This window comes from Prunus mume, linkage group LG2 (genome assembly GCF_029339155.1).
Source record: "Prunus mume cultivar Tortuosa linkage group LG2, ASM2933915v1, whole genome shotgun sequence".
Classification (NCBI taxonomy): Eukaryota; Viridiplantae; Streptophyta; class Magnoliopsida; order Rosales; family Rosaceae; genus Prunus; species Prunus mume.
The window spans coordinates 4661282-4684440 of NC_142699.1; the positions used below are offsets into that span (position 1 = coordinate 4661282).

General features: G+C 41.1%; 3 protein-coding genes and 1 long non-coding RNA gene across 5 annotated transcripts; 2 read left to right on the top strand and 2 right to left on the bottom strand.

The window, feature by feature from the left end:
- Nucleotides 1-1492: 1492 nt before the first annotated feature.
- On the bottom strand, nucleotides 1493-2857 carry LOC103319491 (uncharacterized). 2 transcript variants are annotated; one of them, XR_513283.3, is made up of 3 exons: nucleotides 2265-2805; nucleotides 2062-2176; nucleotides 1493-1863 (listed from the first exon to the last, which is right to left on the bottom strand). It is a non-coding gene; the product is annotated as an uncharacterized LOC103319491 (long non-coding RNA). The 2 variants fall into 2 exon arrangements; XR_016124004.1 differs by having other exon boundaries at nucleotides 1493-2176; nucleotides 2265-2857.
- A 10108-nt stretch (nucleotides 2858-12965) lies between these two features.
- Nucleotides 12966-13382, top strand: LOC103319535 (uncharacterized). Its single transcript, XM_008221085.2, has one exon. It carries the CDS (start codon nucleotides 12966-12968, stop codon nucleotides 13380-13382), a length of 417 nt encoding a protein of 138 aa, XP_008219307.2.
- A 127-nt stretch (nucleotides 13383-13509) lies between these two features.
- Nucleotides 13510-17303, top strand: LOC103319492 (L-Aspartase-like family protein). Its single transcript, XM_008221038.3, has 6 exons — nucleotides 13510-13954; nucleotides 14055-14435; nucleotides 14940-15088; nucleotides 15657-15948; nucleotides 16276-16440; nucleotides 16799-17303. Exons 1-6 carry the CDS (start codon nucleotides 13631-13633, stop codon nucleotides 17054-17056), a joined length of 1569 nt encoding a protein of 522 aa, XP_008219260.2. The 5' UTR covers nucleotides 13510-13630; the 3' UTR covers nucleotides 17057-17303.
- Nucleotides 17304-17851: 548 nt separating this feature from the next.
- On the bottom strand, nucleotides 17852-23014 carry LOC103319493 (chromosome-associated kinesin-like protein). The gene is made up of 12 exons (XM_008221040.2): nucleotides 22627-23014; nucleotides 22113-22229; nucleotides 21911-22027; nucleotides 21742-21822; nucleotides 20835-20906; nucleotides 20620-20713; nucleotides 20493-20524; nucleotides 20175-20248; nucleotides 19467-19529; nucleotides 19229-19373; nucleotides 18578-19024; nucleotides 17852-18291 (listed from the first exon to the last, which is right to left on the bottom strand). The coding sequence occupies exons 1-12, from the start codon at nucleotides 22906-22908 to the stop codon at nucleotides 18157-18159; spliced, it is 1659 nt and encodes a 552-aa protein (XP_008219262.2). The 5' UTR covers nucleotides 22909-23014; the 3' UTR covers nucleotides 17852-18156.
- Between the last annotated feature and the right edge of the window lie 145 nt (nucleotides 23015-23159).

Below are 23159 nucleotides of genomic sequence, written 5' to 3' on the forward strand. Positions count from 1 at the left end.
ATATTATTTGATAATATATATTTTAGATTTTGGTGTTTAATTGAACAAAAAAAGAAGAGAGAAATGGGTAAATAGATGAAATATGACACGACATATAAAATTTGTTAGTGAGTTTCGGTTTATATATATTTAGACATGGTAAATTAACGAAACGGATTTGAGTTAAACATAATCTCACAAACACAAATACGTTAAAACATGACACATTGCAATAAATTAGAGCACAGTGATTTATTTAAAAATTCCTGCAAGAAATAGGAAAAACGTACTGGTTTGAATATTTTGGAGAGTTGAGAACGACATCACAACAATAACAAGTAGCAGCCCCAAACCAAAGTCCTTACTTGTTGTTCCTGGTCACATGAGTAGAGATTACTCATCCAAATAAAGCTCATCAAGTTCAGATATGGCCAACCATATGGAATGAAATGAATATGATATTTACCTGTTCACGTTTTGAATGGGATTCTAAAGGCAAAAGGTGCGGTTAGATAGAGAGACGGCTGGTAAATTTTGGTGGGCTTAGACTTGGGATTTGACCTAAATTAGAAAGGCCATTTCCATTTGCGTGTACATGTGGTTCAAGTAACCCACATCCACTTGTGTGGATATCCTTCCCCTTCGTAACTTTAGGCTTAAGGCCAAACAAAGTACAAACATTTTCAATAATTTACTTTTGTTTTTTACCATCTAACTTCTTCTATCTTTGTCGCTTGTACTCCATTTAAATGATTCTAAACAGTTATTCATGCATTCGAAATTCTTTGTTCGAATTCCCTAACAAACTGTGGTGTACAAATTTGACGAGTATGACAATACTCTTTCTTGTTTTAGTCTTTGCGTTTTCCATGAAGTTTTGCCATCCCTTTTTTGAGGCCCACGTCTTGTTGGCAATATTCCCAATCGCTCTTAATGTTTTTATTTACAATCCAAATCACATTTGGCAATTCGTTGGTGGACAAATCTCTATACAAAAAATAGGAGGTGAATATTTCCTTCCTACCACAAAGTAAAATTCTCTTTTGCTACTATCTTATTGGATATAATTTTTTATTATTATTAATTTTTTTACAAGGGAGCCTTATGAATGAGATTATTTTTTTTCGAACTAATGCATGTACTTAGTTAGCTATCTTTCTTTCATTATATATAAACTAGCAATCCTATAAATGCTATGCATGGACATGTTTTATTTTAGTTTAGTCATTTAAAAATCATTGTTAATTATTGTTGTATTCTTAAGATATTAGATTTTTTTTTTCTTCATTTAATGCAAGTAGAAACAAGGACATAATTTGTCATTCGCTAGGGAGGGGAGGGGGAAGTATTAAATTGGGTTGTCTCAAGATTGTCTCCTAAGTAAATCGAATCCAAATGCATTTGGAAGAGAGGAGAAGAGTTTGACTTACTTTTCCGCTGTGATGCCTCCTCATGTATAAAAAATTGACGATGAAAAAGGTCCAAGGACATAATTAAAACTTTACAAAAAGAATTGACAATGAATTTTCTCTTAAATAATAGTTTACTCCACGACAGACTATTTATTTATTTATTTGATTTGATAATGAAAAAAAGAAGAAGCAATCAATGATTTATAAATCCCCGATAATATTATAAAACATGACGAGCTCTTATGGCCAACCAGATCTCATGGCCATGCTAAAATTATCGAGGCCAAGTTTGCTTTCGTCGTCCACTTCCAAAGAACAAAGATAGGGACGATTTGTAGTTAGCTACAAGCCTGTAATAGGTGTCACCAAAACAGGAGGAGACAAATTGATCGAATAAGCTTAGGATTTGACGGGTTTTCAACGATCCAATGAGAGTGATGGTTGGTGCTGGTTAAAGCAACCAACGGCAGCGCTGCACATGGCAGAAGATTGTGCATGAATTATACAAATGGCCCCGAAATGCATGTTCGATCTTAATTCCATCATGTGATGACCCTACCTAATGAGATGCTAGATGTCACAAAATACAATTAATAATATAATTTCTTTTAGAAGAAAATAAAAAAGAGGGATGAAACTAAAATTGACAGAAATCATTGGTAGGACTCACAAAATATTTGCACGCAATAGTGACGTATGGATCTGTTTCCAGTTTGGATAGACAGTTGTAGTTGTAGACTTCAATTATTCGTATTCGTATGGCGAAATGATTGAAAAATAAATCCCTAAAACAGAACAAAGAACAAATATTTCACCCCAAAAACTCAATTCATGAAAAATAAACCCACAAAAAAATATATATATATCGTTTACCTGTTTGGCTAGCATGGAAGCGTGGGCCTTGCTGCCCAAAATGTCCTGCTTGTAGAGAGATTTATCGTAGGAGATGGACTCGGTGAAGCGCTCGACGGCGTCGGTGATGCTCTCTTCGAAGCGGCCGCCCCAGAGCTTGTCCTCCTTGGGCTTGGGCTCTGCAGATTGGGCGGTCGAGGGTGCTTTGGGATGAAGTGGTCTTCTAAGGGAGAGCTGAGTGAGAGTGAGGAGTTGAAGACGGCTAAGGATTCCATAGTAGGGCGGCTCACTCACTCACACACACGCAGAGAGAGCTTCGGGCGCAGTTTGTTTTGTTTGTTTTCCTCGTTTTTGTTTTTTGCTTTTTTTTTTTCCCCTGGTTGCTCCTATGTGGGCCAATAATAATAAGACTAAATTAGGCCTATTTGATATTGGGCCAAGGCTCGGCCCAAAATGGTTTTGATGGCTTGTCTGTCAGTCCATGGCCACTGGCAATTGCCTAGTTAGCTTCTAAGTCGGGAGTCTTTGGTTTAGGGAGGTTCAAAAGTTGTGGGTTACCTTTCGAGGGAAAATCACTTGAAATATAGACGGTTTTGACATAAGACGGCATTGCCAGATGAAAATGAGAAAGGAGAAGGTAGGCCTGACTCCTAAGATTAAGGTTCTACTCAACTTGGGCTCAAACATTGGCTGGAATAGAAAAAATACAAATTTATAAATAAACCCAATTCTAGATATGTATTTATAAAAAAACTCAAGTATTTAAACATAGAAACACACTCAAAATCAACCCCAAAGTCAACTTTTTGGGTGTGTTTATAAATGGGTTTTGAGTGTGTATAATAATGAGTTTTGGGTGTGTTTATATGTTTAAATAGTGCTTGGGTTTTTTTATAATTTCAACCCCCATTTTGGGTGTTTTAGTGAAACTCCCTAGAAAAAAAATGAAAACTCACACATAATTTTAAGCCAAAACCTGTATGTAACACAATTAAGTGTAGTTAATTAAGGTGCATAAAGCCCAATCAATTCTTGATAGCGTTATAATTGGATTTTCCACAAACACAAATATAATGGGTTTTGTTGCTAACTGTCCTAGTTTAGGGTAATGGGCAGAAATCTCAAGGGTAAAAATTACTAGCTACCTAGTTTAGGGTGATGCGCAAAAGAAAGGTTTTTTTTTTTTTTTTTTTTTCTTTTTCACAACACGAATTCTTGAATACAACCTAACCCTAAGCAGTCAAAGTTAAAAGTATAGGTCACACCCAAGGGGGTGGATCTATATTTTAGGAATAATTTGGACATGCCTCTGAAAAAGTAAAAACATCAGCTACAAAATTAACTTCTTAAAATTACAGTAAAAACAAATACTCTCAAACGACCATGCTAGGTTATGAACATCTTGACAATGGTGGGAATAGAACAAGTCAACAGAAAGTTAAAGTCAAACCACACACAAGCCTGCACCATAATTTATATAAAACAAGGTGTCAAAAGCAAAAATACAATATAGACATAGCGTCATATAGATATATGATATTTATTTGTATATCTCATGCACAATCCTATTAACTATAATATATTCGTGTATACATTCTAAGGGGTGTGTAGTTCAAATAGTTAAGAGTATTTACCTTTGATGTCCTAAGTTTAATTTCCTCCTTTTTCAATATCACTTGTATAAAAAAATATATATAATAACTATATACATTAAGGTCAAGTATGAAATTGACTCATTAGTATAGTGATTTGAAGCAATTGCTCCCTCAAAGAAGGTATTGGGTCGAGTCCTAGCATATGTAAAATGTGTATGAATTTAATATATTTTTTCCTCTTAATAAGAAAAGTTCTAAAAAAACAAGGTTGAATATGAAAATAGTTGACGTGTTCTTCAGAAGAAGGTTTTCAAACGGATGAATTTCAATCATTTAGCCATATACGTATACGAATAATTGCTTATCAAAATAATCAAAGTCTACAACTACAACTGTCTATCCAAACTGGAAACAGATCCACATGTCACTATTGCGTGCAAATATTTTGTGAGTCCTATCAAAGATTTCTGTCCATTTTAGTTTCATCCCTCCTGTTTTTTTATTTTCTTCAAAAAGAAATTATATTATTAATTGTATTTTGTGACATCTAACATCTCATTAGGTAGGGTCATCACAAGATCGAACATGCATTTGGGGGCCATTTGTGTAATTCATGCACAATCTTCTGCCACGTGCATCGCCGCCCTTGGTTACTTTAACCAGCACCAACCATCACTCTCATTGGATCGTTGAATAGAGTTGGTTAAAACTACCCCGACAATACGAGGAAATCTAAATAGATAATTATATAACATTATTGATGTGGTATTCACATGAGAAAATCACTTGTTTATATTAAGGTGAGAGGATTCGAATACAAATCCTCAAATACAGTTCTTAACCACTCAAACCACAAACATTTTGCCCTCTCATCACTTAATAGAACATCTACTTTCTCTTATCACATGGCTTAGCACGTTAGAGATAAGCATAAGGTTGCATGCAACCTGTAGTAGATGTTTTTTTTTGGTCGATTAGTTGGCTTAGCAAAAAAGAAAGTAACTGAATCTAGAATTTTTTTTAAATATTGTTGGAACTTGGAAACAGCTTCTAACTAGGCAAGTTTTTTATTTTCCATCATCACAAATGTGATCTGGAATTTCTTTCAATTTCATACGTATATGCTCCCTTTTGCACACGTGTAAGCTTCTCCTTCCTTTATTTTATGAACTCGCTTGCACTACATAACAACCCTTATCCGTAAAGTTGGAACAATCTCTTTTCCCTTTCATTGAATACAGATGAAAATCAGTTACTTTCTTAAGAAACCCTAAAATTAAACCTTAACTTCAAGCTTCAAGGTATACCAAATTAAAGTGGCCGATTATACCTTTTCGCTCCAAATTTTATAATTTTCTACTTAATACATAGATTTTTGTTTTCATTTTCAGAGGTGCTTTGAATCTCCATTTGATATTCTAAATTTGAATCACAAGAAAAGAATTTTGGTTTTCTCTGTTTTTACTGCTACTTGGATTACAAGAATTAAGGTGAATTTTGGCGCGGAGAAGTTGTTTTGGAAGCAAGAAAGATCAAATGCTCCAACTTTTGCTTCAATTTCAGTGCTTTATTGTTTGAGCTAGAAAATTTAAAATTGGGTTTTGGTCTATTTTCATGGGTCCGAAATGTGAATGTTGTGATTTGTTATTATTATTGTGTTTATTTCTGCATTAGAACTTACAAATGGAGCTGCTTGTTTAATTTTATTGTGTTTATTTTTGGCTCTGTATTTTCCAAAATCCATTCAACTCTTTCATTGCATTCACTACTACAATTGGTAAAACCGTGTTTTCTTCTTTCGGAAAGGTGGGTTTTTGACTAGCAAGATTTTCAGGTCGCATTCGGTTTATTCTTTTGAGCGAGTGTCTGAATTCATTGAATGTTGCAGCTGTTAGACTTTAGACCTTGACCTGTGTTTGGTTGCCCAGTGTTGACGCAGAAAAATGGTTCGGCACTTTCCGCGTAACATAATTGATTTCGTTACCTTCGGTATGCTATGGCCTCGGTAAGATGTTATACCCGTAAGATAGCAAACGCTCGGTAAGTCCTAGGTATCGGTGTGATACCGGCCGAAGGCTCTCCGATGCCTAAGTAAGTACGGATTTAGTAAGTTTGAACTACAGATCAATAGGCGATGCCGATAGTTTTGATTGATTACCTCTAAGCTGGGATAGTTGTCCTCTTTTATAGGCCTTGGGAGGTGTGCATTTCGTTTAGAGTTTCGATGTGGGATTGTGGACATCGATTGTGAGACTGCCACGTGTCCCAGGTGGTAAAGTTGCCCTAATAGAGCGATCGGTAGATAAGATGCCGAAGCTAGATGCCGAAGGCTCCCATAGCTCCAGCTTGGTCCATGTGTCAAATGTTCATTGGCTGCTAATTTTGGTATAAATAGGAGTCCCCCAAGTCCCCTTGCGAGAATTCTCGGGAGGGGATTTGAAGTTGTCCTCGGAAGGGAACGTTGCTCTCACCGTATCTTTTTAAAACGAAAAGAGCTTAAAGGGTACAACAAAGGTTTCGAATATATGGGCCGAAGGCCCTTTTCATTGATAAACTGCCGAAGGCAAAGATACAATATGGAGTGCGTTTTACAATTAAAATCCACCGCAGGCTAGGGAACGCTACACTGCCAAAGGCTATGAATACAGAGAGGCCGAGGTCTTTTGGGACTCTATTGTAATCCTGCCGTAGGCTAGGTGACTTCATTTAAAATAATATTTCAAATGCTCTACATTCCAAGGATGACCAAGGGTCTTTCCGTTGGAGTCTCTGAGTCGATAAGTCCCCGATCGCTGGATACCGATGATTTCCTATGGTTCTTCCCGGGACGGTCCGAGGGTTCCTTCCGTAGGATTCTTGGTTGCCGCGAGACTTTTCGCATGACCAGTCTCCGATTCTGAAAGATCGGGATTTGACCTGAGTCATAGTGCAGAGACGCGATGCTTGTAAGCCTCGTTAGAAGGTTGGCTTGTGCTCGGCGTTCTTCGAGCAAGTCGAGGCTTAAGGCGAGCGCCTCCTCATTCGCTTTTGGTGTGAAAGCTTCCGTTCGGTAGGAAGGCTCTCGATTTCTCTCGGGACTACCGCTGAGCCGAAAGCCATGGAGAATGTTTGACCGGTTGTCGTTTGGTAGAATGTCCGGATGGCCCATAACGCTCGGGAGTTTTTCCGGCCAGCTTCCTTGGCTTTGTCGAGCTGCCGTTTCAATAGCTTCTTGACAATTTTATTCATGCCTCGACCGCCGTTCGATTGGGGTGGTGGCGGCAAAGAACAGTTGATTTTGAGTCGGACGCGAGAACTCTCTGAAGACTTCCGAATTGAACTGCTCGCCGTTATCCGTGACGATGGCATAGGGGATGCCGAATCGGCAACAAATGTTCATCCAAACGAAATCTTCAATTCTGGCGGCCGTTATCGTTGCTAAGGCCTTGGCTTCTACCCATTTGGTGAAGTAGTCCACGGCAACCACAGTATATTTGACCTGACCTTTGCCTTCCGGCATCGGACTAATTAAATCTAACCCCATTAGGCGAATGGCCATGGGCTTACAATCGGTGAAAGTGGTTCGGCAGGAACATGAGGGACGCCGAATCGTTGGCATTTATCACACTTCTTGACTAACATGTTCGCATCTTGGTGTAGAGTCGGCCAGAAATATCCCTGTCGGAAGACCTTATGTGCGAGCGATCGGGATCCCGAATGGTCACCGCAGACTGTGGACCTCCGAAGGATGTAGTCCCCCTGTTCCTTGGTTAGGCATTTTAGATACGGCGTCGTGTAGCCTCGCATGTACTGAACATCGTTGATGACTGTGTATCTTGTCGATCGAACGAGTTTCGGCTTGGGACTTATCGGTAGGAAGGGTTCCGCTTGCGAAAGCATAGATTGGAGACATCCATGTGTCTTCGCATCGAACGTTACACACCTCACCGCCGTCGTGCTTGGTTGGGATAATATCTCCACCGGTACCTTTCTTCCGATCTTGTCATTTATCGCCGGCTAAACGCGAGCGCATCGCGTGGCTATTTTCGACACGGGATCTGCCAGTATTTCGTAGGTCTGAAATTTTTTCGATAGTTGGTGAGCTACCAATAGGTAGGTGACATAGAGGCATCCTTGCGCGCGTTATCCGATTCACTATGAGGGAGTCACCGTGAATGCCGATTCTGCGCCATGCTCTTGGCTAGCCAAGGCCGCCAAGAGTGCCTCATACTCTGCCTTGTTATTGGAGGTCCGGAAGTTGAATCGGAGGGCATACTCAACTTTGCCACCGTCGGAGTGGTTAACACCAAGCCGGCACCACAACCTTGCTGGTTTGCCGAGCCTTCTCGTGCGAATCCGAGAGAAATGGAAGTGTCGAAGTGCTCGCATCCGCTCTCTGGCGCAGAAGGATAGCGCCGAAAGGGTGATTCCGATAGTGCGGTGTGAGCTCGGAGATGAAGTCGCGACGGCCGACCTTTTTCGCAAGTCTTGGCTTGAATCGTATGTCAAACTCCCCAACTCGATTGCCTATTTGACCAATCGCCCGACGCTTCGGCTTTTGGAGTACTGGGCTGGTTTGTCGCAGTGATCTCGTGTGCTCGGAAGTATGGGCGAAGCCTTGAAACGACGGGCGACTAATCGCTCTAAGGGTGGGTACCAAGCTCTGTGGAGTGCCTTCGACATAGAAAATTGGTAGTTCGCTTTCTCCGGCCGTATCGATACCGAGCTAATCGGCGGTGTTTGATACCGAAAGGTATAGGAGTAGTACTTCTCCGGGAGCGGTTTCGATAATAGTGGTGCCTGACTCATGTAGTTTTTCAAGTTTTGAAATGCCTGGTCGCATTCGGGAGTCCATGCGATGTGATGTTTGCCCCCTTTCAAAGCTTTGAAGAACGGCATGCACTTGTCGGTGGCCTTGGAGATGAAGCGTGTCCGGCGACACGTCCGGTAAGGCTTTGAATGTCCTTCTGTGTCTTTGGCGTTTCCATGTCTATTATGGCTTTGATTTTCTCGGGATTAGCCTCAATTTATCGGAAGATACACCGAAAGCGCACTTTGTTGGGTTCAGCCTCATTCGGTAGTCCTTTAGTATACCGAACATGAGGGCCAGGTTTTCTAGATGTCTCTCTGCCGTTCGGGTTTTCACCAACATGTCATCGACATACACCTCCATGATGCCGCCGATGTGCTTGGTAAAAATCCTGTTGACGAGCCGTTGATAAGTTGCTCCCGCATTTTTAGGCCGAAGGGCATGACGTTGTAACAGACAAACCGCGGTCGGTGATGAATGCCGTATGCTCTTTATCGTGTGGTCCATAAAGATCTGGTTGTATCCGAGTAGGCGTCCATGAAGCTCACTAGTGTCTAGCGATAGTGTCGACGAGTGGTTGATTGTCGCAGGGAAAATCGCTTCGGACAAGCCTTATTCGGTCGGTATAATCCTAACACATCCGCCATCCTCCTTTGGCCTTCCGAACCATAACCGAGTTGGCAAGTCGAGTGGTACGTAACTTCCCGATAAAGCCGATGGCTTTGAGCTTGTCAACCTCGCACGCACGCCTCATATCGTTCGGCATCATATGAGCGGCGCTTCGACCGGTTTGTGGGCGGTAGAGATGCCGAGCTTGTGGTCGATGACATCGGGTGATATGCCGGCATATCGCCATAAGACGGCGAAGACCTCCGCTGCCGTAGAAGTCGGCGAAGCTGTCTTGAGTTCGGGATCTAGGTCGTGCCGATTTTTACCCACCGATTGGAAAATCCTCGTTCAGACCACGGTCTCGAGCTCTTGGTGGTGTGCTACCGGCGGCTTTTCCTCCTGGGTCATCAATGGGCCCACTACCGCTGTAGTTCTTGCAGTCATGGCTTCCATTGGCGGCTTACAACCTACCGACTTAAGGGTGTGGCATAGCACGTCCGTCTGTTGAGTTGGTCACCGGATGACCCCGTCATTGCGTGTAGGAATTTCATCGGCAACATGTGGGGATAAGTGGGCCTTGATCCTTGTGGAGTCGTCGTCCTATGATGACGTTATACGCCGTTGGGAGTCGACAATGAGGAACCGATCGTAGGTCATTGTTTTCTGGAGGCGACGCCTAAGGCGATGAGCGGAATCGCCGATGGTTGAACCGGATCCCCGAAAAACCGAGGAGGCGTAATTTGCCGATTGACCATCGCCGGCAATTCCCTTGAACGCATCGGCAAAAATTACGTTCACCAAACTCCGGTGTCGATTAGCACCGACCTACATCGTAGTCGGCGATCTCGCCCGAATGATCATGGGTCATCGTGGGGTAAATGATCCTTTCCTTTTTCTTTCTGAATGTGATGGGCTCCACCCCACCTTCGGGACCTTACAAAGACCGAGCACCGATCGCCCTCTATACCAAGACACAGGGGTAATGAGCGCACGCACATACCGCTTTATTGAACGGTTGGAGAGTCCCGCCGAGTGGGGCCTCCGATGGATGCCGATCATGTTGATCTACCGATTCGCGTTGGAGTGAGGGCCTGTGGTGGCTGGCGATGTAATGATCTAGCTTTCCTTCCCGAATCAGCGCCATCGATCTTCCTCGCATCGATGCGTCTTGGTGTTGTGGCCGCTTCGCCGGTGGTATCGGGTAGAATTTGCTGTCCCGATTGTCCCGCCGATTGGGCTTTCGGTCGTCGACTTCGGATTTGGTCATGCTCGCTTATCGAACTGCCTCGTATGTTGTGTTTAGCAGGTGAAGACTTCTTGGGCACGATCGTGATTCGGTAGTGGTGCACGGTGGTCGTTACGACCGTATTTCCCACGCCTTCTTCGAGCTCGTGGACGACCGCCACGATCGCCCTTCCGCTTATTCCCTCGCCAAAGAATCGCTTCGGTTCAGCCCGGATAACTCTTGGTTATTGACTCCTCATTCCGAGCCGAGGCCCGGGTTTGGAGTTGAAATATTCGCATTCGCATGAACCGCCGCTGCTTCATCAACTCGTCATCGCGGCGCCGCCATTACCGTGCACGAGGTACCGAAATGAGAGGACCAAGGCCACTCTTGAAGGCGCCGTAGGCTGCACTATCGTCCGCTTGGGACACCTCAGTACTCGTGGATCGCGCCGCGTACTCCCGTAGGGTTCGCCTTTCCTTTGTCGAATCGTATGCAGATCATCGGCAGAGTACAAGCTGTCCGCTTGGATCATAAAGTGGTTGAGGAAAATCGCTTGATTCGTCAAAGAGTCTACCGCCCCGGCCGAGACGGTAGAACTAGTTCGGCCGATAAGGGATGATGGAAACAGCAAGCATTGCCCTCGTCGCCGAGGCCCTTGCATCCAACTACCGATTGGAATGAGTGAAGGTGCGCCAAAGGGTCCTCCATGCAGGTATAAACGGTATACCCAACGGCTGCACCTCCCTCGTCTTGGACTTCTTGATGCGCTCGGTGAAGGGTCCTAGCTAAAGCTTTCCCGTCGGGGACTTGGGACCGGGTTTGATCGCCTTCCATCTTCCGGATTCTCGAAAACCAGACGGATAGCGGGTCTCGGCTGGGACCTCCTCGAATCAAGTCTTGGAAGTTCTCCTCGGACTTGGTGGTTTTGCCTTCAATACTCCGGGAGTTTCCGAACGGTAGTTTGATTCGGTGCCCTTGGTGGGGACGTACTCATCGTCGGATTCCATTCCCGAATCCAAACCATGGACCTTCCTAAGGGGCGATTTATCTCCTAGGACCTTCATCCGTGAGTCCCGCAGGCGGGCATTAATCCGGATTGGGACCTATGCCGCTCGGCATCCTTCTTGTCGTTGATCCGATGACGACAATCGGTGTACACCTTCTTCGCACGTGAGGTCGGGTCCTGTGGAGCCGACCACCAATCGCTTGGAAGGCGCAGCGTTGCCTTTGCCCCCTCTTTCTTCCTCTCGCCGGGTCCGCGGACTCTGGGAAGACTTGGTAGCCCTGAATGCTCTGTGTTTCCGCTAGTTTAGCAGCCGTGTTTCGTCTACTTTGGACGAGAGGAGATTGTTATGTTCTTGGAGCTTAGCTATTTCCCTCCGAATGGAGGTCATTTGAGCGAAGCTCCGCCGACCGTGGTCCGAAGCATCGGGATTAGGGGTGCTAGGTGCGGGCTTGCTCCACTTGGCATACCGCACGGTAATCCATCCTCTCGATAGGAACTGTGGTCCCTGAAGTGGTTCCCATTACGCTTTTTAGGAATTGTAGGTTGATTATTATCGCTTCCCACAGACGGTGCCAATCGCTGACGAAAAATGGTTCAAGACTTTCCCGCGTAACCTAATTGATTTCGTTACCTTCGGTATGCTATGGCCTCGGTAGGATGTTATACCGTAAGATAGCAAATGTTCGGTAAGTCCTAGGTGCAGGTGTGATACCAAGGCTCTCCGATGCCTAAGTAAGTCGGATTTAGTAAGTTTGAACTATGATCAATAGGCGTTATGCCGTTAGTTCGATTGATTACCTCCAAGCCGATAGTTGTCCTCTTTATAGGCCTTGGGAGGTGTGCATTTCGCTTTAGAGTTTCGATGTGGGACGTGGACATCGATTGTGAGACTCGCCACGTGTCCTGTGGTAAGGTTGCCCTAATAGAGCGATCGGTAGATAAGATGCCGAAGCTAGATGCCGAAGGCTCCCATAGCTCCAGCTTGGTCCATGTGTCAAATGTTCATTGGACTGCTCATTTTGGTATAAACACCCAGAAAACTGAATAGTATAAAAGGGAAACATTGAATTTTTTGGTAATTTGTACGAGAAATGGGACAGTTTAATTGACTCAGCCAAAAGAAATGTGCTTTGCTGATGCCATTTCCTGTTTCAGTTTCCAAGCAAAAACTTATAGTCATAGCAATATTTTTCTCTTCTTTTCATCTCATTTCTCAATCAAACTTGCTTGATTTCCATAAAGCCAAAGCTTTTTCTGCATATGTGTTATGAAAATTTCCCTTTTCTGTAAGTGTCAACAGCATTTATTTGTTTCATTGAGCTTGCATATGCTTTTTAATTGTATTATTAGGTTTGTACTATTTTCATCGGTTAATTATCTTCTTATAAACTTCTCAGGAACAGGCAGAAATTACCCAACATATTGTCTGTTTCCACTTCCACTGGTTGGGCCCGAGACACTTGGTGCAACTGGCAAAAGATCTTTGAATGAGAAAATGGCTGTGGCTTTTACCCAGCTTTCATGGTGGTTGTGGAGTGGAAAACAGAAAGAGCCTAGAATCTCCAATTCATCTTCTTTAAGTTCTTCACCCGACCCCGGCATGTGGGAATCTGATGGTTTAAAGTTTCCTTCGGTTAAGGGGGCCAGTATGGTCTCATCATCATCAAGAAGGGTGAAACGCAAATGGCATAGTCGGGAAGAACGGAAAATTGATAGGGAATATGATCTTGTTCTAGTTCCATCTGAGAGAGGATGTTTTTCTGGTTCCGAGTCTGATGACTCGGATTGGTCAGTTGGATGGTTGGAGCCTCATGGACCTGGGTTTCGGAGTGATGATGATACAGACGATAGTTTTGCTGTGCTGGTTCCATGCTACGACGTCGTTTCAGGTAATGCAATTATTTTTAAATGACTTAGCCAAAACGACGTCGTTTTGCGCTAGGACTAACTATTAAAAAAAAGGGGCTGCAGCTTCTTAACTGCAGAGACGCGATAACAGCCCTAACCCCAATCTCCCAAGACCTCCACCAGCACTATCTCCTCCCTTGCCGCCGCTGCCAAGGGTGCTAGCAGCCGTTCACCACCAGCCGTCCCCGTCGCCGCCACTGGGTAGTTTCACACTATGCAATTCCTGCATCCGCCACTGTGAGCCGTCCAACTATGGAATCCTTAGCCGTCTTCAACTACTCACTCTCACTCTGCTCTCCCTCAGACGACCACTTCATCCCAAAGCACCCTCGACCCTCCCCTACGACGTCGTTTCCCGCCCCCAGAACCGCCATGCCCAAGCTCGAGGTCCGCTGCGCCGCCCAAGCCCAATCCGCAGAGCCCAAGCCCAAGGAGTCCAAGCTCTGGGGCGGCCGCTTCGAAGAGAGCGTCACCGACGCCGTCGAGCGCTTCACCGAGTCCATCTCGTACGACAAAGCTCTCTACAAGCAGGACATTTTGGGCAGCAAGGCCCACGCTTCCATGCTAGCCAAACAGGTAAACGATATATATATATATATATATATTTTTTTTTGTGGGTTTATTTTTCATGAATTGAGTTTTTGGGGTGAAATATTTGTTCTTTGTTCTGTTTTAGGGATTGATTACTATTCCCGACCGGGATAGCATCCACCAAGGGCTGAGCGAGATCGAGAGGCGAATCGAGAACGGCGAGTTCGAGTGGAGGACGGACAGAGAAGATGTGCACATGAACATCGAAGCGGCGCTGACCGATTTGATCGGCGAACCGGCGAAGAAGCTCCACACGGCTCGGAGCCGAAACGACCAGGTCTTGACCGATTTTCGGTTGTGGTGCCGAGACGCGATCGATGCCATCGGCGCGAAGATTAAGCATCTTCAGGTTTCGCTTGTCAAATTGGCGATGGAGAACGAGGGTGTGATTGTTCCTGGGTACACGCATTTGCAGAGGGCTCAACCTGTTCTGCTTCAGCATTTGCTCTTGGCGTTTGTTGAGCAGGTTTGTGTGTGGAAAATATATGATTGTTTGAAATGTTGTTGCTTTATATATATAGATAATTTTTTTTTCCTTTTCTAGATGAGACATTAGTGGGGGCAACTTTGGATTTCAAACTTCGAAGAGAAAAGCTTAAAGAGCAACTTTTTGGATTCAAGTACCCAAAATAAACTCTTACTTCCAATAAGTATGTGTTGTTTTTACTGTTTCTTAACCCAGATTTTAAAAAACAGAAACTGCTATAAATTCGTTTGTATATTAAAAGGCTTTAATTTTTTTTAGGGAAAAATTATATTGCAACTGAGTGTGTTTGCTTAACATATGCATATATAATTTGTGGGCCTTGTGTTTTTAGTAGCTTGGTAGTTGTTCTGTATATGAATTTGTGGATTAGGTTATATTTACATGTAAAAATTGGTATGTTGGTGCTTATGAAGTAGTTGTGTTGGCCTTATTATATGCTTGGCCTTTAGAAGAGATAAATTGTGGCATTTTTATGTTTTGTAGCTTGAACGTGATGCTGGTCGTTTACTAGATTGCAGAGTGAGGCTGAATTTCTGCCCTTTAGGTGCTTGTGCATTGGCTGGCACTGGACTTCCAATTGATCGGTTTATGACATCTGCTGCTTTAGACTTTACTGCTCCTATGAAGAACAGGTACGTCCCTTGGTATAATGCTTTGGATGGGATCGGAGTTGACATGTGCTTGTGTGCTGTAGTATGGAGCTTCATGATCCGTCGTTGTTTCATTGGTAATCTGCAAAAGATGTTGTAAACTGGCCAATTAGTTAACAAATTAGTCAATTACTTTACGGTATTCCTTATGCCATCTTTTCTTTCTTCCCTTCCAATGCATGTGAGACTTTGCAACATTTAGTTCTATGGTTCACTTACCATTCTAGTCAACAAATTGCATGGAACTCTGTCAAAGCAGCTGATATGCTGATATGCTATCTTTTCCTTTAATTTTAAGAATTACTTATGCTTGCCCTATTCTTTCATTAACGGCAGCAAAGATCAGTCATGTTTATCCACTATTGGCAAACACAATTGTTCAGTATATCTTATATTCATCATGCTTTAATGTGCAGTAATACAAGTGCATTAAGTATACCCAATGATCTCAGTTTGATGAGCGTAGTGATTGTGCTTTGTGGTCCAATCTGTATTCCATGCTTCTTTATGTGTTCATTAAATAATTTATTAATTTATTTTCTTCATATAGTATTGATGCCGTTTCAGACCGAGATTTTGTCATGGAATTTCTTTCTGCAAATGCCATTACGGCCATTCATCTCTCCCGGCTTGGTGAAGAATGGGTATTGTGGGCTTCAGAGGAGTTTGGATTTCTCACACCAAGTGACAAGGTTTCAACAGGAAGTAGTATCATGCCTCAGAAGAAAAATCCAGATCCAATGGAACTTGTTCGTGGAAAGTCGGCTAGAATAGTAGGAGACCTGGTTACCCTTCTCACATTGTGCAAAGGACTTCCCCTTGCTTATAATCGTGATTTGCAGGTATAATCTTTTCTTTTTTACTTCAAAAAGGAAAACCTAGTGTGTCTCTTTAGTGGTTTCAAAGGACATCAGTTCTTTCATGTACAGTCAGCAAGGAAAGACGGGTTTAGTCGGGTTTGTTTCACCCTTTAAGTTATTGAACCTGAAATGTAGGTCTTAGCCACACATTGCATGCACGTTACTTTGCTGACACACAAACACAATGCTGCATACAAGAACCTGTTCTGCTAGCATATATATTGTATAAAAATTCATTTTGTATTTTAACTAATCCTGCAACATTTTGAGTATGACTATAGAAGGTTCTTTCTTTGCCCCTTGAGACAGGAAGATAAAGAACCTGTCTTTGACAGCGTGAAGACAATATTGGGGATGCTTGAAGTGTCTGCAGAGTTTGCGCAGAACATTACTTTTAATAGGGAGAGAATACAAAAGAGTTTACCTGCTGGTCATCTTGATGCCACAACACTTGCTGATTATCTCGTGAAGAAGGCAAGTTCTATGGTCAACCTTCTTTTTTTACCAATTAGACGAGCTTAAAACTTCTTTAATTTGAATCACCATTCATGATAAAAAATGCTGTTCTATAACTGGCAGCTTTGCTTTGGAACTATTGAAATTATTTAGATCATAACGACCCATTTTATTTAGCAGTTTTGGCATCACATGTAGTTCATAACATTTGTTGGTCCTGATCAAATTTCAATAAACTTCCATCCAAAATAACATAGTGTGTACATATGGTCTGTAGTTTGTACCAAAAATATATTACCCATCAACTGATCTTAACGATGGTAAGTCCAAATTTGTCCATAATTGCTACTGAGGTTTCTTTTCTTGTTTTGTACAGGCAATACCTTTCAGAACTTCTCATGACATAGTTGGAAGGGCAGTGGCAGTGTGCGTCTCAAATAATTGCCAACTTCAGGACTTGAGTCTCGATGAGCTCAGAAGTATTCATCCAGTGTTTGACAAGGATGTGTATGAGTTTCTTGGAGTAGAGAATTCAGTTAAGAAATTCTCCTCCTTCGGTTCCACAGGGTCAGCCTGCGTTGCCAGTCAACTTGGCGACTGGGTTACAAAACTTGAAATCACTAAAGGGGTTTGACAAAAATGGTGCTGGCTGAAAAAAATTTGGAAACCATCACGTGGTCTTGGGAGTAGGCGGATTCAGCGAGTACGAAATCTGTCGACAAGTGTATACTATTTTTTGTAGTATGTTAAGATCCCACCAAGGATCAGATTGCTGTTGTAGGAGGAAGTGCTTCTGTTACGATGAATACTTTGGTCCCGTGTTTTGGAAACTTTTTCCATTTGCCTTTATGAATAACAAATTTGTCACGACTTGCTTAACACTTTTTCCTAAATATCAGATTTGCAAATGTGTGAGATCCAATTGTTGAGGCATTGAAATGTGAATTGGTGTTTTTTTTTAAAAGGCTTATTTGTTTAAATACCCTGTGGTTTTCAAATAGTCTTAATTTGCTCCCTATCTCCTGATGTTTGACTCAATCCCTTCCTGAACTTCCATTACGGGACCAAAGTTGTCGCATTACGTTAGTTTTAATATAAAAATTGTTAAATTAGTTGAAATGACATGGGTATTTTGGTAAATTTAACTATTAAAAAATAAAAAATTCAAATTAAATATAAAAAATGCTTGAAATTATTTAAAATATGTCAAAAATAAAGATAAAAATAACTCCCTTTTTTTTTTCTCCCTAATTGTTGGCCCCCACCACATTCTCCTTCATCTCAACCAGCCCCACCGATTTAACGATTTTTATAGAAAAATAACGGAATGTGGCAATCTTGGTCACAGAATGGAAGTTTATGGGGGAAATTGAGTCATTTGAAACTTTAAGGAGAGCAAACTGAGACTATTTGGAAACTACAGAAGGCATTTCAACAAATAAGGATTTTTTTTAAAAGTAATAGTATCTGACATTTATCAACTATATCAATCTATGCATTCATCCATACATAGAAGCCTAGTTATAGATCCAAAAAGTTCATCAAATTAAAGACAACGATTCTTCTCTTTCACCTCAATCAATGCCTTACACTAGCCGAGCAGGATCATCAATCAACTAACGAAAAATTCATAGCGCTACTGACCTCTCTTTCTTTTTTTTTCTTTTTCTATGTCAACTTTTTGATATTTAATCATTAAGTATTGGCCCTTGGTAACTTCATGGATCTATCTGCCTACATTTCATCCTCGGCTTCGTTTAGGCCTTCATTATTTACTGGCAGTGAGGAAGTTGGGTCCACAGTAACAAGCCGGATTGCCGGTTTTCTCCCCTTTTTTCTTTGGCCAGGTTTTGCACCGTTTGCATTCACCTGCAGGATTTAAAAATTTTCAATTAGGGACCAAGGAGAAATGTAATGAAATGCTCAAAGGGATAGACGCCAGCAAGTAGAGAGTATATTTTGAATCCAATGGCAATTAGGAGTGTAATCAGAGGTACCTTAAAAACACATTTCTGAAAGTTTGCCAAATACAAAGGCAGACAGTCCCATACAAAGGTTACGAAAACTATTAGGGAGCAGAGAACAAAGTACTCGCTAGAAAACATTTAGTTCTTTGAGGAAATAAATTGGAGCTCGAAAAGGATAACGGGCATACCAGTATGTTCCCAATATCAGATAATGGTTTCTTTCGTGGCCCAAGATTGTCATTTGATTCAGCAGGCTTCTCAACTAGTGCACTCTGAAGCAGCATTGCACCTTGGGAAGCCACTATGCTACTCTTCTCTGTTTCAATGACGTTCGAACCATTCAAACCACCATCAGGCGTCTCTGATTGTGGCAAGTCATCCGACTTGATTGGGGCTGTTGCTTCTCTATTACTGCACTTAGAGGCTGCACAGCCACATGATGCCCCACAGCCACCACCGGTGGATCGACATCTGCATTTCATCGTCTTGCACAGAGAATACTTACTGCAAGAGCAACACACTGTTGATGCAGTTTTGACTTTTATGGCATTAGAATTTTCTGATACAGATGTGCAGTCCACCCCTAACTTGCAACTATTGCTCCCAACAGAAACAGAATGTTGACTCATAATACCCTGATCATCAAACATAATAACTTAAGGTTATAGAATAAAAGAAATCACGTTTTTCAGTTTATGATTGAGGATTTTATTTTGTATTTCATTATGAACACTGCAACTAATTCATTCCCTCACATGCTTTAGGTCCGGAAAAAGAAAAAAATAAGAAATTAAATTCAAAAGATCAAAAAGCATTGATCCACATCCAAGTGCACTAACCTGTGACTTACTCCCATGATCAAGCTCAGCCTTGTTCAATCTTAGTTGTCCAACCAAACTACTTAGGCTAACAAATTGTTCCTTCAGGTCTTTAATACCTAAATCCTTCTCCAAGCAGTCAACCTCTTTCTCCTGGCATGGGCACCTTAACATGGCAGGGGAATGGTCACTTACTACCATTAAGGAAAACCTTTACAAAAACTTTGCAGGAACAAAATTCAGAAGCAAAACTTCTCACCTCGACAGTTCTTGCTGTCGTGCTTCTGCTTCATCCTTAAGGTTTGCAGCTTCCTCAGCCATCCTAAACATCCAAAATGAGAAAGATGCCTTTCTTAATTCGGTTCCATCTTCTATGAAAAAACGTGGTTGGGAACGTTTGCCCAACGAGAACTCTTGAGCAGAACAATTTAAATAAATTCCAAAAAACAATTAAAACAAAGCACAACAAATAAACTACTAGATACGTCAGTCACGCATATCATGGAAAAGTAATATACTTTAGCTTTGAAGATAACTTTTAATAAAGAAATGAAAATTTTAATTTTCAAAAACTTCATTTGAGTGACGTGTTACTGAACTACGAAAACAAAACATACAAACCTTAGTGTCTCTGCAACGTCTCATGCAAGTTGTTCTTAACTCTGATTTGAGAAAGTTTGTCTGCTTATATGAACTCCAGATTAATTTATTTTCATCTAAGATATTAGCCCCTATATTAACTTCTCCTCTACGGGTATCAGTCCTTTTGTATTGATTGTATAGTTCTAGATATAGTGTTAAATCCATTGCACATAAACTCTCTAAAACCATACAGTTTTAAGTTGAAAGCATAAGTGAGGAAGAGACTATATGAATACATAGCTACATAGTTTCCAGCATCAGTGCTGAACAGATGAAAGAGCAATTAATCACAGAAACCTGGAAACAAAATAATAATGGGACTCACTCTTCTATTTGATGCTCATATTGAGAACATAGTTCGTGTAACTGTGTTGTGTCATCAAGCTCATGCTCAATACCCTGCACCAGATATTTAAAATGAGTCAAGAGTAATGATATGATTGCGTTAGATTGAAGTCCCAAGAATTAGCAGAAACCGTTTTTAATTGCATGTAATACCTCTTTGAAGATGAAATAAAGGCTGTCATTTCCAATTCCACTAGTAACACAACCAAATTATAGATGATACATATGTGCATATATAAGCATATGCACCAATTATACACACACACATTTTACTACTCCTTGTTTGGTTATGAAATACCTCAAGTGCTGCAATCTTCCCATTTCTAGCACCTACATGAGTTTAAACCGAAATGAGGGGGAAAAGTAAACTATTATACAATTGCAGCAACAGAAATGTAAGCTAATTCAAGCGGTAGGTTTCTGACCATCTTTTTTGAGCAACAAAGCCTTGCGAGATTCTAACAGCTGCCTAAGCCGTTTAGTGGCCATGAAAGCTTCCATATTCTTTCGATGCAAAACCTGAGGCAGAAGAATGAAACTCAGAGAATTATTTTAACACAAGTTGAAACTGTCAGATAGAAAGCGTTCCATCAAGTAGTACATCTATGGTATCTCAGTCTTAAAGAAAATATAAATTTACCTTCTTCAGTCTTTGATTGGAGTCCAATAGGTTCTGCATCTCATGTTCATTTTTCCTACTATCTTTTTTGAGCTGTCGATGCATAAAGATACCCAGAAAAAATTCATATACCTTGACATGGTATAAATTCGGGATAATCTAACCAAAAAACTTTTCCAGATATACTAAGCAGAGCATGTTAGTAGCTTAAATCCATATACAAAAAGATACAATGCCAACAATCTTAATCTCAGATATGCATCTCAACCCATTCTACCCAGTATTCAAACTTCAGACGTTCCCAGAATGTGCTATTCAATAGAAGAGGAAATGCAAAATGCATCTCCAGTTGCTGGCTTGCAGCAATGTCAAATGCAAACAAATATTCGAGTACACATGACAACAAAAATAGGCATGCCTCAAACAAACTGCCTTAAGTCTCATATGCATTTCCAATACTAGAAACTACCCAGTGCCAACTTAATAATCATACCAAATACTTTTCTATTTAAGCTAAGTAATATTTAATTTCCAACCTCATCAGGAATAAAATAAAAGACCTACAAAATTTCTAATTGTAAAGCTCATTCACAGCTTTACATGTCAATATAGACATGATGAAGATAGCTTCACATGCCATGCCCTTTATCTACTTAATCATAGCAATGCTGCTGGATCAAGATTTTTAAAAGACCACTTATAAGATTTTTTTTCTTTTTCGTAAGATATGCAAAATTTTGATAATACTACATTCTTAGATGGTTTATATAAAAAATGAGCACGAAAGGGCAATTACATACAAAAATACTTGAAAAGACACTGAACCCTCAACCAACCACGGCCAAACATGATATCTCAGAGAACTTGAGAAGGAAGAGATACCAATATAGAAGCACCAATGTAATACCAAGATCTGAAAATCATATACCTGAAGAACTTCTTTTTCCAATGAAGCCTTATGCAATCTAAACTGCACAGATTCTAGCTTCATCTTACATTGCAGTTGAACCTAAACAGCACAAAATTTTGTTAACTACTGAAGCATGAAAGTTCACAATATTTCATACAGGCATGCCTCATTAACTAAAAAATGTCACCTTCTGAGCCTTCAATCTCTGAATCTCGAAATGTAACTGTTTTGTTGACTCGTCCCCTCTTCTTCTTTGGGTTGAGAGTTGCGATTGAGCATCTAGCTTCCTCGTCAACACTGTAACCTGCACAAATGGATTTATAGATATAGAACATGCAATGCAATACTATTATTAAACACCTCGTCACAACTTCTAACAAAAAATCCACCTGATCTTCAAGGAATGTCAACTTTTGAAGGTAATCTTCCCTGAGCTTTTGAGCACTATTATCACCAGAAGTGGATGAAACATTTGCAAGCTTGTATCTCAGCTCCTCAACCTCCTTCTGTTAGTTGTCATCAGAAGAAATTTAAAAGATTTTCACAAGAAACTCAAAATTAAATTTAAAGTTTTAAAATTTTAATTTCACATTACTTTTAAGTGACATAATCAGATTAATTCAATTGCATATCTTCTCTTTCGCAACATTTTCTAATCAACCAAACAGACTCGAGTGAACTTTCCCCAATTTCACTGTTTTACTACATTTCTCACCAGCCAAGCATACTTCAAATCAACAAAATTAACTCCAAACAAACTCACATCAATTCAATCTCATTCAAGCTGAAACCCGCGCTTCCAGTTTCTTTTATTTATTTATTTAATTTCAAAATTTTCTCAGCATCCAAACAGGCTTCCAAACTTTCAAAGAAAAATGAAATCAGAAAGAACAAAAGAGAGACCTGATAAGCTTTGTTTTCGAGTTCTAGTTGGTGAATTCTCTTCTCGGAGTTGGATGCATCAATGATTTGCTTCGAGTGACAGTTGCCTTTCTTCATCTTCCGGCCTTCTGCTATCGGATCAATTTGTTGGAAAATCGACGAATCTGAAACCCTAATCGGCGAGCTCGGGCGGGTATGGATCGGATCCGGAGGCTCTGTATTGAAGACTGAAGTGTTAATGTGGTAAAGAAGAGGAGGAGGAGGACCTCTTTCACTTTGGATTCCTTTTACGCCCGACGGCATAAACTTGTAAAAAAAATAATCATAATCAAAATAAAAGGAGGGAAACCTCTGGTTCAATTTTGCCACGTCAAATTGAATGAACGTTGACCAAAACCTATCATTAATTTTGCATTCTCCTTTGTCTTTTTTTTCTTTTTTCAAGACTCAAAATTTGAATTCAAAAAAGAGAAAGAAAAAAAGGGGAAATTTTTCTATTTTGATCGAGTGGTGCTATTTCCAGTCACTGATTTTTTTAAGAAAATAATTACAAT

Excerpts from the sequence above, each read along its gene's own strand:
- LOC103319535 (XM_008221085.2), top strand. The coding sequence starts at position 12,966 with ATGGCTGTGGCTTTTACCCAGCTTTCATGGTGGTTGTGGAGTGGAAAA.
- LOC103319492 (XM_008221038.3), top strand. The coding sequence starts at position 13,631 with ATGGAATCCTTAGCCGTCTTCAACTACTCACTCTCACTCTGCTCTCCC. Across the intron at positions 13,955-14,054 it reads CTTCCATGCTAGCCAAACAG|GGATTGATTACTATTCCCGA; the intron begins GTAAACGATATA and ends GTTCTGTTTTAG. Across the intron at positions 15,949-16,275 it reads CTTATAATCGTGATTTGCAG|GAAGATAAAGAACCTGTCTT; the intron begins GTATAATCTTTT and ends CCCTTGAGACAG.
- LOC103319493 (XM_008221040.2), bottom strand. The coding sequence starts at position 22,908 with ATGCCGTCGGGCGTAAAAGGAATCCAAAGTGAAAGAGGTCCTCCTCCT. Across the intron at positions 19,530-20,174 it reads TATGAGCATCAAATAGAAGA|GATGGCTGAGGAAGCTGCAA; the intron begins GTGAGTCCCATT and ends TTGGATGTTTAG. Across the intron at positions 18,292-18,577 it reads CTGATATTGGGAACATACTG|GTGAATGCAAACGGTGCAAA; the intron begins GTATGCCCGTTA and ends TAAATCCTGCAG.